Raw genomic sequence first — 15,252 nt, forward strand, 5'->3', positions numbered from 1 at the left:
AATCTAGCCTTAGACATTTCCTAGCTGTGTGATCCTGGGCAAGTCACTTAACCCCCATTGTCTAGCTTTTACCACCCTTCTGCCTTAGAACCAATACACAGTATTGGTTCTAAGGCAGAAGGTAAGGGTTTAAAAAAATAGAAATAAAAAATAAAAACAGATAGACAGGGGGCAACTGGGTGGCACAGTGTATAGAACACCAGGCTTGCAGTTAAGAGGTCCTGGGTTCAAATCTGGACTCAGACACTTCCTAGCTGTATGGCCCTGAGCAAGTCACTTAGCTCCATTTGCCTAGCCCATGCTCTTCTGTCTTAAGAATTGTTGCTAAGGCAGAAAGTAACAGTTTAAAATCAAAAATTTTTTTAATTCAAAAGGAGAAGGATAGTGTGACATTTTATAATAATCTCTAATAATCCAAAGTCACTTTGAAAGGGAAGAGAGAAGAGATTAAGCATTAATATTGTACCTATTATGTGCCAAGAACAATGCCAAGTGCTTTTTATTTCATTTGACCCTCACAACAGCCCTGAGGGGTAAGTGCTGATATGATCCCCATTTTACAGTTGAGGAAACTGAGGTAGGTAGACAGAGACTAAGTGACTTGCCTAGGGTTAGATAGCTAGTAAGTATGAGGCTGGATTTGAATTCAGGTCTTCCTGACTCTCTTCACTACATCGCCAGCTTCCATAGTATGCCACCTGGCATAGTGCCTTGGGTTTCCATGGAGGATAGAAATCTCCCTTATACTATGTACATGGAAAGTTGATAGCTCATCTTAGGGCATGGCCTCAGTCAAGGCAAGGGGCAGCCTGTTCTCATGCCAGGATGCTGGATGGGGGCAGGAGAGAATTGTAGACAGTGAGCATATGAGTCCCCTGAGTCTTTCCTCAAGCTAAGCTAAGGCCTGGCTGGAGATGGCTCATTTGGGGAACACAGAGAAAGGAGATCTGAGTCACCAATCATTCATGCTCCAAAAAGAAGGTTTTACAGGACAGAAAGGTAAAACCCCAATTTCAACAAACCACCTCCAAAATGCACTGTTTCCCCAAGGAGCATTTGAGGAAGTAGCATTTGGAGGCTATTCCCTCATATTATTCTTTTTTTAACCCTTACCTTCTCCCTTAGAATCAATACTAAGTATCAGTTCCAAGGCAGAAGAGCTGTATGGGTAAAGCAATTAGTGTTAAGTGACTTACCCAGGATTCAATAACTAGGAAAAGTCTGAGATCAGATTTGAACCCAGGACCTCCCATCTCTGGATCTGGAGCTCTATCCACTGAACCACTTAGCTATCCCACCCCTCAAATTATTTTTGTGTGCACAAATTATTGTAGTTACTCTTTCTGTGGCTACCTGAGCTATTCAACTTCTTTTATGTATTATTTAATGGATTAACTTCTTACTTAATCTAAGATATTTTGCCATATTACTTAGTTTCATTCACAGGATTTATACTTTGGATTTACTAAGAGAAACATGTAAAGGAAAGCCCCTTCCATCACAGCCAGACATTTACGCACATTGGGCAAGGTGTGAAAATTGTGCCTCCCTCCAAGTGTTTTAGAATCCCCCATAGAATTTCAGCATTCACCCTAACACACATAGCTAGGAGAATGGACTTTTTCTAGCCTTTTATTTTTAATCTATGTATGTCTACCTGTCTCATGTGTGTTTCTTGTAGACAACATATGGTAGAATTTTGGTTTCTAATCCACTCTGCTATTTGCTTCCATTTTATGGGCGAGTTCATCCCATTCACATTCAGAGTTATAATTATCAGCTGTGTATTCCCAGACATTTTGATTCTCTCTCCTTGCCCTGCCCTTTCTTCTTTCACTATTTCCTTCTATACCAGTGTTTTGTTTTCCCTTTCTCCCCCCTCTCTTCTTATTCCCCTCTTATTCTTCTTTAAAGCTATGCCACCCCCTCCCTCAGTATTGCTTCTCTCCCCACCAGTCCGTTTGTTGCCCTTCTACTTTTCTATAGGGCATGAATCAATTCTCTACCCCAATGGATCTGATTGTTCTTCCCTCTTTAAGTTAATTTCAGTGCACTTAAGAATTAAGTACTTCCTTTCTCCAACCTCTTTACCCTTCCATTGTTTTGGTCTTCTCCCCTGTTCACCCCACACACTTCTTTATGAAATATAAATTTACTCCATTTTGTTTATTTTCCCATTTCTCTGGCTTTTTCTAGAATGACAAAAATACCCATTTTATTAAAAAGCCATATTTCAGAGTGTCCTGCCCCGTGTCATACCTTAGGAAGCCGCCTCATCGCTCACCAAGCTCACCAAAAGCGTGGGCCTCCTCCATTTGCCATGAGTACAAACACCTTATGGCTCTTTGACCATCCATCATTTGTACCCACCTTCTCTTCCCCACAGCCCTTTTCCAAACTTAACATAAATTTTGGAAAACTAAGTTTTCCAAACAACGCCACTGGCCGGCCTTGAAACAACAATAAAATTTCAGAAAAGTCAATGGCCAGGCTAAGAACTCAGTCCCAATTCCCCATTCAGGACCTAAAATATGCAATTTGCTCTTCAGCTCCCGAGAACTCTAAGGATATCTTTACACATGGAAAAATCCCAGAGTGTAGAACACACACAATCCCAGGTATTGTTCACAATCTGCATTTATTGAATTTCAACTTAAAATTATTCCACCTTCTACAAAGGCAAGGCAGGACCCTCCAGAGAGTGATGACTTTGATTTTTTTTTTTAATATAGAAGTGACTGAGCTTGGAGGAAGGAAGTCCTAAAAAGAGTTCATTCTGGAAAATCTTTCTTTCTTTCTTTTTTAATCTTATAAGACTACCAGCATTTCCTTTTTATAACCCTTCATTAAAGCAATTACTTCAGGAGGTGAAGGGATATATAATAAAAGACTTCTTCCTGGAGATCTTATTTTTCATTGAGGAACACAATAGATCCCATTCAGCCTGGCCCTAAACTTTCATGGCAATCTCCTATGATCTAACTAGGACACCAGGGCACACCCGTGCTCCCTCCCTCCTAATTAGGGACTGAATTGGCAACAGTCTCCCAAATAGCAACCCTCCAAAATGGCAACTTGCTCCAAAATTATTGACCACAGGCCTTATCTCCACCCAGATTCCAGGATCCTGGAATTAGGCCACGGGTAAATTTTAGAATGGCAGCTAGGAGACATAGCGGGTAGAGAATGAGTCCTGAAATAGGAGGACTCGTCTCTGTGAGTTCAAATCTGGCCTTCCACATGACTATCTGTATGACCCTGGGAAAGTCACATAACCCCATTTGCCTCAGTTTCCTCCTTTATAAAATGAGCTGGAGAAAGAAATTGCAAATCACTCCAGTGTCTTTGCCAAGAAAATATAGATATAGGGTCACAGAGAGTCAGACATGACTAAAACAGCTTAACAACAAAGATTTTAGAATCAATCACCTGCGTCTCCCTACCTTCACCCAAACCAGCCAATCAAAAATGGCCAATGGGGAGTGGATGGGGGGGGGGGGGGGAAGGGACAGCTGGGTGGCTCAGTGGATTGAGAGCCAGGCCTGGGTTCAAGTCTATCCTCAGACACTTCCTGGTTGTATGACCCTGGGCAAGTCACTTAAACCCCCATTGCCTCGCCTTTACCAGTCTTCTGTCTTGAAATCAATATTTAGTATTGATTCTAGGATGGAAGGTGAGGGTTTAAAAAAAAAATGGCCAATGCCTGCTGTTCTAGTCCTCATACTATATCCACCCTAGGAATTCTGGCCCTTTGGTTTTGTCTTGTTCACTGGCATATGAAACTGAAAATTTTTTTTAATTCTCCATCAATGCAGAAGTCATTTGTACCATTCCATTGTACAGCATCTGAGTTGCCTAAGGAATTGGGCCACTAACTCAGGCTCCGTATGACAGTATGTACCAGAGGCAGGATTTGAACACCAGGCTTCCTTCCTAACTCCAGAGCCAATTCCTAATCCACTAAGCCATATAATTAATTTAATGACCTCATTTTTAATTTGCATACAGCTAGCATATCAAACATAAAGGAATAGAGGTGGCGGGGAGCATTACTAATACTTACTAATAGGGTTAGTTATGAACTTTTTTTAACATGAGGGAAGGGAACTTTAAAAACAAAACCAGAGAAACAAAGAAAGCACATATATGGACCAAGAAAGTTCTCCCCCAGCTTGGGTGTGATCTGGCTGGGAGAGGATCCTCAGTATTCAGAGCCACAGTTGTTGTTTTGCCTGTGTTCGACACAATGACAATAATAAATAACTCTCAGAGGAAATCAATGTGGGTTTCACTTAAGCTGATTTTTCTCATTGACCTTTCAGGTTCAGAGCCTCCCAAAGACAAAACAATCATCCAGGAACAGCTGCGGGAGATCTCTCTGCCTCTTTACAGCATTCTCTCAGCCCTCACAATCCTAGGGATGATCATGGCCAGCGCCTTCCTCTTCTTTAACATCAAAAACAGAAACCAGAAGTAAGCCATTCTTTTGCATCCTTCTCCTAATGTTCCATAAGCTGATGTACTGCTTTTATAGAGCCTAGGATGGACCACAGCGAGCCATCAGGCTCCCCATCTGTAAAATGGGAATAATGACGCTTACACAACCTACCTTCAAGGGGATTTGTGAGCAGAGTGCTATAGAAATATAAATCTAAGAGGCTATTTTTATTATCTCTATGATTGTAGTCTTTCTCTGCATGTTATACCTTGAGGATTCAATAGGTATTCCTTCAGGATGGTAGAAAGCCAGAGAGTGTGCCTGGAAGGAGAAAGGACGCATATATCTATCAGGGTGAGAACTAGAATTGAGCTTAGGGATCAGCTCTCCCAAACCTTCTCATATGACAGATGAAGAAACTGAATCTCAGGAAAGGAAAAATGACTTGTTTAAGGTCACACAGCAATTTGGTGAAGGTTAAGACTGAAATCTAGAGACGGCAAGGTGGTACAGTGTGTGCTGTTCCTGAAATCAGGAAGACCTGAAATCAAATCTGCCCTTAGACACTTACTAGTTGTGTGACTTTTGGACAAGTCATTTAACTGTGTTGGCCTCAGTTTCCTCCTCTGTACAACGAGCTGGAGAAGGAAATGGCAAACCACTCCAGGATCTTTGCCAAGTAAACCTCAAATGGGGGTCCCAAAGAGTCAAACACGAATGAAATGGCTGAATGACAACAAAGACTAGAATTCAGACCTCCTGGCTTCCAGCCCAGGACTCTCTCCACTGTAACATACTGCCTCTCCAAATTACAGAGAACATTCCCCCACAGAGAAACTCGCCCACTAGGGAAACCTGGCTAGTGCTAGATGACAAACAACAAGGCCACATTTTAGGCTACAGATTTTTTTTTAAATATAGTTCTTTTCTTTAGTTTCCATGGAGAGTCTCTAAATCCAGTTTCCCTTCATGTTGGGGTTGGTGGGGGGTAGGGAGGGAGGATTGAGAGAGAAGAGAATAGAGGTGAGGAGGGGGGAATCAGTCTCTCTGCTATTCAAGGCCAGCTTCAGAAAAGACAGGTGTCAGAATAATTCCTCATTCTTTAAATAAATGTTGTAGCCCTGAAGGGCACTGGCCTAGAACCCAAAGTGAAGACAAGCCTCACAGACACACCGTATGATCAAGAGTCAAGCAGAGGCAGCCACTGTGTCCCCCCACAGTGAAGCATCATCTCTGAGGCTACCAGAGCTGCTGGAACCCAGAAAATGAGTCACTGCTTGATCCAGGAATAAATCTAACTCCGAGAGAGAGAATCTAGGACGATGGCAATGAATTTTCCCTTCTTCCTCTATGAAAAGGAGAAAACTGTCTTGATGGTGTCGCAATTTATTAAAGCTTTGATCCTGGGCGAGAGATAAAAAGAGATCTTCTACTCGAGTCCTAGAATGTCAACTTTAAAAGGGAGCTCAGAGGATATAGAGTCCAGTTAAGGGGGCCTCCCTACCTCCTGACACTCCAGCCCTAAGCAGATGGTCATCCAGGCTTTGCTTGAATACCCCCATGGACAGACATCTCACAAGCTAGTAAGACATACCATTCCCCTTTTGGACTGTTCCCTCAGTTAGGAAGTTTGGACAAGTCATTGTTGTTGCCATGTTTATTAGAAAACACACCAGATCAGAAGTTGACAGACCTGGATTTGAGTTCCAGGCTTGGCAAAGTCACTTAGCCTCCTTAACTGTCAGTTTCCTTGTCTGTTAAATGGGGTTAGGGGGATGAAAGCACTTTAGAAAAGTATTTGCAAAACAGTACAAGAACTACACTATTCTTTTTGTTCCTAGCTGCCTTTATCTAAAGACTAAAAGGCCTATAATTTCTTCTAGCATACCAGGGGGAAATCAGTGTTCCTATTTCCAATTTGCTGTTATCTGGAGAATTTTTGATCCAAAAGTCTACAAATTATTTATCTGAAAATCTGTAAAGAAACAGAGATCACCATGGTTCTAAATCTTTCCAAAATCTACCTCTCCTTCAAGGACCAAAAAAAGTCCCACCACATCTCAATGACGAGATTTCCCCTTCTGTGCAGTCCCGCGGTTCTTATTGACTGTACCTTCTCCTGAAGTTTCGCATTATTACTGAACTGTTTCATCTATTTGTCTCATCTTCCCCACTAAGAAAGCACATCTTGCCTTTTTTCCCCTAAGTGCCTAATACAGTATTCAGTATTGTACACAGCCGGCATTCAGCAAATGTGTATTGAGTGAATGAATGAATGAGCCATCCCTATTAAATGTACTATCTCTCTCTGTTGGCAGGTTAATAAAGATGTCCAGCCCTTACATGAACAACCTTATTATTCTTGGGGGAATGCTGTCCTATGCATCTATTTTTCTGTTTGGCCTTGATGGATCCTTTGTCTCTGAAAAAACTTTCGAAACACTTTGCACCGTAAGTAGCTCAAAATATTCTATCCAGAAATGAATCATCCAATATAAAATTTTTCATGGTGAAAATATAAAATCAGTAATGTGCCACTTATCCCAGGGTCAGTTTTTGGAAATCTCAGCTGTTCTGAACAGTCATGAACCCAGAAGTGAAAAAGCCTCTGAGCCAAGAGAAAGAGTTGTTATAAAGCCAATGCACTTCTATAAAGGGAGGTATGGGGTCACGGCTAGAGTCCAGCCTATTGACTTCTTGTGTCTAAAATTAAGTTTACTGATTTAAACAAGCTTCCGGCAGAAGCTAGCCCACTGAAAAGGGGCAGTAGGTATTGAGGAGACAGGCAAAAGATTCACCAATTGCAAAAACCATGAATCAACCTGGCAGAAGTACCAGAGGGACAAACAGAGATATATACCTCAGTATCTCCTGAGGCATCCTAGAATCTAATATAGAACAGTATTTTGTGTTTGTTAATGGTGATCCTGAAATTTTTAACACTTTCTTCTGGCTTAGATTGGATACTAAATATCATTTCCAAGGCAGAAGAGTGGTAAGGACTGGGCAGTTGGTACTAAGTGACTTGCCCAGGGTCTTATAACTAGAAAGTGTCCAAGGTCAAATTTGAACCCAGGACTTTCCATCTCCAAGCCTTGTTCTCTGTCCACTGATCTACTTAACTGCCCTTAACACTGAATCTTAAAGCAGAGATTTGTTTAGAATGGCTGATAAATAACTACTGACAGTCTGGTCAAGCTTATGGACCTTTTCTCTGAATAATATTTTTAAATGCACATAAAAATGCATAGTATTACTAAAGAAACCAATTGTGCTGAAATATGATTATGAGGATTTTTTAATTTTAAGAAACTCTTAAAAAGAAAAATGAATGAAAATTTAAGCATCAGCACTTAACGGGTAAACTTCAGTTAAGTGCAAAATTTAGTCTCTACCATCTCTTATTCAATAGACAAGTAGGTGACAAAGTGGATAGAGAGCCAGGCCTCAAGTCAGGAAGATTCATCTTCCCAAGTTCGAATCTGTCTTCAAACACTTACTAACTGTGGGATCCTAGACAAGGTACTAAACCCTGTTTGCCTCAGTTTCCTCATCTGGAAAATGAACTGGAGGAGGAAATGATAAACCACTCCAGTATCTTTGCCCAAAAATAAGGGGGTGGGGGTCACAAATAGTAGGACATGACTGAAACAATTCAGCAACAGCCTAGATAACAGAAGTGCTGCTGTATCAAAAGAAGTCAACTCCTGAGTATGAGCCCTCATGGTATATACCTTGGGATTTCCATTCCCAATCAAGTGATCAGTTTTCTTTTATGGTTTTCCTCATTTCTTTATATTTTTCTGACTTTTTTATGACCAAGCTGATGGTTTTCTTGGTTTTTCCTTTGCCTAAAACTAATGCAGGACTTAGTGAAAGCTTTCTGAGATTGGAAGAGATGAAAGGAGATGGGAATTGAGCATTTGTCCAAATTCTTATTTCCTTAAGAGATTCAAAGCAATTTAGTTCCTTCTTTTGTGCAGAAAGGCCTTTAGTGTTTTCCTTCCCAAAGATCTCAATTTTGTTTCCTTCTGAAAGACAAGGAAATGGGAAAATGTCAGTTGATGAGGAAGCACCAAAGGGACAAAAGGAGGTATCCAAAGTTTCAATCCACTACCTAAGATTTTCAGTATTGCCTCTCGTATCCCTCTCTGTCTTGACTTCTCTTCATGACACTGCTTAGAGAAAGACAGAAAGGCTATTATGGATTATCCATTTTTTTCATTGTCAGTGCTAATGTTCCCCTTAATTAAAACACAAGAACAAGAATTAACTTATGTAATTTTAGTGAACTGTTATGCCTTTAGCCATTAGGTAAAATGAGATTTTCACAAGTACCCTCACTTTATTTGGCAAAAAAGTGTTGGTTGAGTAATAATTGCTATTTCCTTACTTGCATAGATATTATTAGTATATGTTTATTGGCTAGAATAAGTGCTCTGAATTTTTACTTCTCAAATTATGTCTTGAAAAGGAAGGATTAGACTAGTTTGCTAGAGGGTAGCCCTAGTTAGGTATAATAGATAGTAGTGAGCTGGAGTTTCCCATACCAGCTCCTGAAAGCCCTCGGTTAATTTTCAGGTGAGCATTTACACCATAGAAATCAATAAAAGCTACAAATCAGATCTTGATTTACTGTTTTATTGGCTGTCTAGGTTTAAGAAAGTGATGGAGAAAATGTTAATAATTAAACTTGAAAGTGTGTTGTGAGTACTTTTTTTTTCCAGAGTACTGGTTGTTAAATATTTTCCAACATATCTCTAAATAGGTAGATGTGGCAGAGAGAAGATTTGGGTTTCATAGAGTAAAAACGTCCTAGTATTACTGTACAAAATTGCTGTGGGCTGCTAAAGTAAGTAGAGAGTTCTCCATTCCAAGAAACCTTCACGCAGAGGCTGGATGGCCTCTTGACCTAGCTATTATATTCATACCTTCCAGATAGTCATCCATGATACTTCTCTGTTTCATCTCGTTGTCTCAGGTCACGCCCCATTCCAGAGGGCTTCCCAGGATCAGACAACTATCAGTCAAATCTTCCAAACATTCTGGCCCCTATCGCCACCTGCATGTACACATTAAAGTCACCAAATTGCCCTCCAGATATTACACTGAAATACTCTTTAGGGGGAGCCCATCCCCTTTTACATGGGCTACAGAATCTAGTGAAATTCAGACATTGTTAAAAGATCATTTAACTCAATACAACAAATATTTCCTAAGCACCATCTATATACAAAGCAGCCTGTTAAGAACTGGAAACACAAGATGAAATGAAATATACCCTACCCTCAAAGATCTTACATTCTACTTAGGGTGGGGTAAGAGATGATATAGCACGTAAATAGAAAACAATCTGAGGAAAGAGATCATTGAAGGATTCAGGAAAGACTTCCCATAGTCCTTTTTTATTTTGTTTTTATTCATTTTTTCATTTTATTTTTATTTTTGGTTCCAAGTTCTTGCTCTCTTCCTCTCTCCTCTCTCCCACCCAGAGAAGGCAAGAAATATTAGACCAGAGATTCTTAACCTTTTTTTAGCAACATGGGCTCTGTTGGCAGTCTGATGAAGCCTATGGATCCCTTCTCTGAATAATATTTTTAAATGCACAGAAATAAAATGCATGGGATTACGGAGGAAACCAATTATACTGAAATAGTTATCAGAAATCTTAAAAAAAAAAAACAAATTTTAACAAGTTCACAATACCTTATTACATTATTGGCTTCTGGAGTTTCAGGGACTGGGTCACATCTCATCATTATATGACTAGAGCCTACCACAGTGCTTTGCTCATATTGGGTGCTTGATAAATAGGTGAATTAAATGGAATCAAATTGATACGGAACTCTCTACAATTTACTTTCAGAATTAATATAGTTATTGTATTAAAAGAGTGGAGGAAAAGGAAAAAAACAAGTTGGTGAGACTCCAATTTGAAAGCCATAGAAGGTGGTCCTTGACCTGAGCCTCAAGGCAAAGGTTATGAAAGAGGCAGCAAGCCTAGGGGACAGCCTGGGGTCAAGGCCCAAAGAGAGAGAGAAATTGTCCTCCAGGTTCTAGTTTTTCTAATAATTTCCTGACTGGAGATTTTGAACTGCTCCCATAGGGCACTCGCGATTCAGACCGGGTCTCAAAGCCCCCCTAGGGTGGAGAGGGAAGAGATAGAAGAGAACAAGGGATCAGCCCAGCATGCAGCAAGAAGTCAGCTGCCCCCAGCTCTTAGCATCCTTCCTCTAGGCCTCAGATGTCTGCATGTCCAGCTGAAGGTAGCAGAGGGAGATCCCATTCCCAAATGGATGGCAGAAATCTTAGAAAGAAGGCAACATTCCTTCATCTTAGCCTCTCTGGGGCACCTTCTCAAACTCCCAAGAGCTCTTAGTTGAGTTTTTCTGAGTTCTTTTGGCTCCCATCCCAGCCAAAGAGATGAGAGTTCATCAAAACAGAAGTGTTTTGTGCCTAGGCCAGCCAGTCAACAGAGCCAGCTGATGGACACACATCTCAAGGTCACCCATCTGGATTTTAGGGGGCAAAAAGCGCACACAGCAAAGCAAAAACACTATCAGAAAGCTTAGTCAGTTCCCAGAAAGCAGGGCAAGGCAAAAACATGGAAATAGAAGAAAGAGAATAAAAGAGAATTTGTTGACAATGGAACTTAATTCCAAAGTGAGTGCCTTCATTAACAAGCATTTATTAATTGCCTATGATGCGCCAAGTAGCAACTAGGTGGTGCAGTGAATAGAGTGCCAGGCCTAGACTTGGGAAGTCTCATGTTCATGAGCTCTAATTTACCCTCAAACACTTAATAGCTGTGTGACCCTGAGCAAGTCACTTAACCCTGCTTGCCTCAGTTTCCTTCTCTGTAAAATGAGCTAGAGAAAGAAATGGCAAACCATTCCAGTATCTTTGCCAAGAAAAAACCTCAAATGGGGTCATAAAGAGTCAGATATGACTGAAAAATGACTAAACAACAATAAATGTGCCAGGTCCATGCTAAGCAAAGGGGCTACAAAAAGGCAAAAATACCACACTGCCTTCCAGGAGCTCATATTTTAAAAGGAGAGACAACATTCAACTATGTATTTACATGATATAGACAGTATAAATGAAAGACATAGCAGAGCCTCCATATCTGCAGAGGATATGTTCCAAGACCTACTGTGGAGGGCTGAAACTATAGATATAAGCAAACACCTGCTGGCATCACATATAACGTGATTTTCTTGTACATATGTCTAATAAAGTTTAATCGATAAATTAAAATCAAGATATTGTTGTAACAATAAAATACATTGTAGATTATCATATAGTACTTTACAGTAGTCCCTCCTTATCCATGGAGAATAGGTTCCAAGACTCCCAGTGGATGCCTGAGACTACAAACAGTTCTCACTTTTAACTTTTAACACCTATATTAACTTTACTCTAGCACTATGCTCTCTCTCTCCCTGCTCCTGCTCCTTGACTTGGCCTAAAAACAACCTCCAAGTGAAAGCAGAGGAATAGCGTGGAGAGACCTCTACCCTGAGCAGATTACTGCCACAGGGGACCTCCAGCACAGAGAGATCTTTCCCTTACTCTGCCCACATGATGTCTTCCATCTATCTGGGCATAGATCCAGCTTCCCCAAGTCCTTGAACCATATGCCATCCCCATCCCCATCCCTCATCTGATGGCAGCCCCATTTCTGCGTCCCTCCTTTCCCTGGAATGACGGCAGTTAATTGAACCTGCAGAAAGAGAAACCACAAATAAGGGGGACTACAATTATTTTAGCTGCTAGAGTAACTGAGTTAACTTCCTGCAGAAGGTAAGATTTGAGCTGAGTTAAGGGAAAATCGGAAATTCAAGAAGTAGTAATGAGGCAGGAAAGTATTGAAAGCATGGGGGAAAAAACATGGAAAGGCCACAAGTCAAGAGATGGAGTATTGGGAGATAGAGTATCATTTGAGGAACAGCCAAAAGGCCAGAGTTGCTGTATCATAGAGTCTGTGAAAGATAATAAAGTGTAAGAAGACTAGAAAGGAGACCTGGGTTCAAATTTGACCTGACACTTCCTAGCTGTGTGACCCTGGGCAACTCATGTATTCCCCATTGCCTAGCCTTGCCCTTTTGTCTTAGAGGTGTTACTAAGATGGAAAGTAGGGAGAGGAAGAAAAAGAGGAGAAGGAAGAGGAGGAGGAAGAATAGGAAGAGGAAGAAAAGAAGAAAGAGGAGGAGGAGGAGGAGGAGGAATCATGGTTGGAGAGAAAGCATAAAGAAAATCAGGCTCAAGTATAAAGAAGATAGGATTTGAATGAAAACAGATTAGATCAGAAAAGTGATAGCAACAAGACAGAGTATAAACCTAAAGTGGCACAGTAGGATAACAGATTTAGGGAACAGGAAATTGTAGTTGATGGGGGAAGAAGGGGAGTGTTAGCATTCCACTACCTTTTTTGATTATCTCATCCCATGTTGAGCTAATAATGAAAAATAGAATTATATGAGCCTCAGTTTCCTCATTTGCAAATGGTCATAGAAATAGTCTTAAAATAAAGGATTTAGAATTGGAAAGAGTCTTAAAAATCATTTCGTCCAATCTCCTGTCTTTATAGGTCAGGAAAACTGAGACCCAGAAAAGTTAACTGACTTTCTTAAGGTTAAAGATAGTAATTGAGGGAGCCAGAATTTGAAACCAGGTTCTTTAACTCTAAACCCAGTGTTCTTTCCACAATACTACAGTGCTTTTTGGGGAGGATGAGACCCAACCTGCCCCACAAGACTCATGCCAGGTTATGTAAAAGTCCTTTAGTATGAGATTCCCAACAAATGGAAGGCACCATTAGCAAAATTGTTCTCAATTGTTTTTTAGAATGTATAATGCTCAATCTCATTAAAGTTCCCAAAGGCTTTGAAGCCAAGGAGACATTTTCTAAAGCCACATGAATGAACAGTATGGTGCAGGTGCTTCTTAGAGATTTCCACTGAGCTGTTCTGTACAGGAAATTCCCAAAGGGGTTGAACTGAATAGAAACCAGAAAGTTTTTCAGAGTACCCTTTGAGGGTAAGCACTATGTTGGATAATTGCTTTGTACCCCCATTCAATAGGGTGCCATGTTCATGAAGATGCTTAACAGGTAACACTGAATGGTGAGGATGGAGTGTGTATTTGACATTTTTGTGAAAATTTTGTAGAGCTAGAAATCTGCTTTCCATTCCCTTTCTGACTGGTAGGACTGGGGCTAGAAGACAGAGAGAGAGAAATAAGCTTTTACATAGCACCTACTATGTACCAAGAACTGTGCTAAGCAGTTTTTTTAACCCTTACCTTCTGTTTTAAAATCCATACTAATTATTGGTTCAGAGGCAGAAGAGCAGTAAAAGTGGCTTGCCCAGAGTCACACAGCTAAGAAGCGTCTGAGGCCATATTTGAACCCAAGTCCTCCAGAATCTAGACCTGGCTCTCTATCCACTGAGCCTCCTAGATGCCTGCCTCAGAAATTTTTATAAATGTTATCTCATTTGATCCTCACAACAGCCCTAAGAGGAAGGTACTATTATCCTATATAGTGGAGGAAACTGAGGCAAACAGAAGGGAAGCCACTTGCCCAAGGTCACATAGCTAACAAGTGTCTAAGTCAAATTTGAACTCAGGTCTTCCTGGCTCCAAGCCTAGCACTCTATACACTGTACCACCAGCTACCTCTAAATAGATATTACTAAAAAAGGTACAACCTGTATTATAGTGGAAAGACAAATTAAGAGCAGAAGACCTGAGTTCAAATCTTTGCTTTACATTCCTATCTGTGTCACTTTGGGGAAGGTGGCATAGCTCACCCCACTTTACATCTATTGCTTTGCCTGGTTTCAGCTTTATAGAACAAAAACCCCTCCCAGATTAAGCTCTTCATTTCTAATCTCATCACTATACTGTTAACCCAAACCTTGATTACTACCACCTCCCTCAGCCTCCAATTCCCTCTGATTGGAGTAGCCAACTTCCTCCCATTCCTTCCCTTACAGAAGACAGAAACTAGACTCTCAGCCCCTCTACTTTGCACCTGATTCTCTACCTAATTTCAAGACTATGGGACAAAATGCCCCCATACCAGGTACTCACTTCTCTCTCCCCTTTTCATGCTTCTTTGTGTGTGTTGTCTTTCCCTTTTAAATTGTAAGGTCCTTGAGGGAAAGGACTGTCTTTTTATCAATTATATCCCCAACACTTAGCATAGGGCCTGGCACATACTAGGTGTTTAATAAATGTTGGTTAGATTGGATTAGATGTTGTTCCACCTCTTTGGATCTGTTTCCTGTAAAACTAAGGAGTTGGAACAGATGATTGCTGAAGTTCCTTTCAGCTCAATATCCTGTGATCCTGTAAGTCTCAACTTTCTATGTAACCAAATTCCTTCACTACTTTGAACTCTGTGTCCTCATCTATAAATAGAGAATAACAGAATCTTAGAATTTCACTTCAGTGGCCATCTAATCCAACTCATACCTGAAAGGAATCCCCACTATATAAGCTACCCAACAAGGGGTCATCTTTCATTTTCTTGAAAACTTTTAAGGAGGAAGAACCTAACAGGTCTTGAGGTAGCCCCTCCTCTGGATAGCTTTAATATGTAGGAATTTTTTTCCTAAACGTAGAGCCTAAATTTTCTTCTTGGCCATTTCAATCCATTGCGTCTAGTTCCGCCCTCTACGGCAGAAGTGGACCAACTTTGGCCCATGAACCAAATCAGCCTCCTGGCTGTTTTTATACTGCTACAAGCTAAGAATGTACAAACCATTTTTAGAGATATGAAAACTTAAATTCAGAATGTACAAATA

At 40.7% G+C, this 15,252-nt stretch overlaps 1 protein-coding gene across 1 annotated transcript in view; it reads left to right on the plus strand.

Annotated features, from left to right (window-relative positions):
• The window catches only part of GABBR2 (gamma-aminobutyric acid type B receptor subunit 2), an 871,636-nt gene that overhangs the window by 679,758 nt on the left and 176,626 nt on the right, over positions 1 to 15,252 (plus strand). The window contains exons 9-10 of the mRNA XM_044678625.1: positions 4,323 to 4,473; positions 6,757 to 6,889. Coding sequence (XP_044534560.1) covers positions 4,323 to 4,473; positions 6,757 to 6,889 — 284 coding nt within the window. The remainder of the gene's footprint in view (positions 1 to 4,322; positions 4,474 to 6,756; positions 6,890 to 15,252) is intronic.

Source organism: Gracilinanus agilis, chromosome 1 (assembly GCF_016433145.1).
Source record: "Gracilinanus agilis isolate LMUSP501 chromosome 1, AgileGrace, whole genome shotgun sequence".
Classification (NCBI taxonomy): Eukaryota; Metazoa; Chordata; class Mammalia; order Didelphimorphia; family Didelphidae; genus Gracilinanus; species Gracilinanus agilis.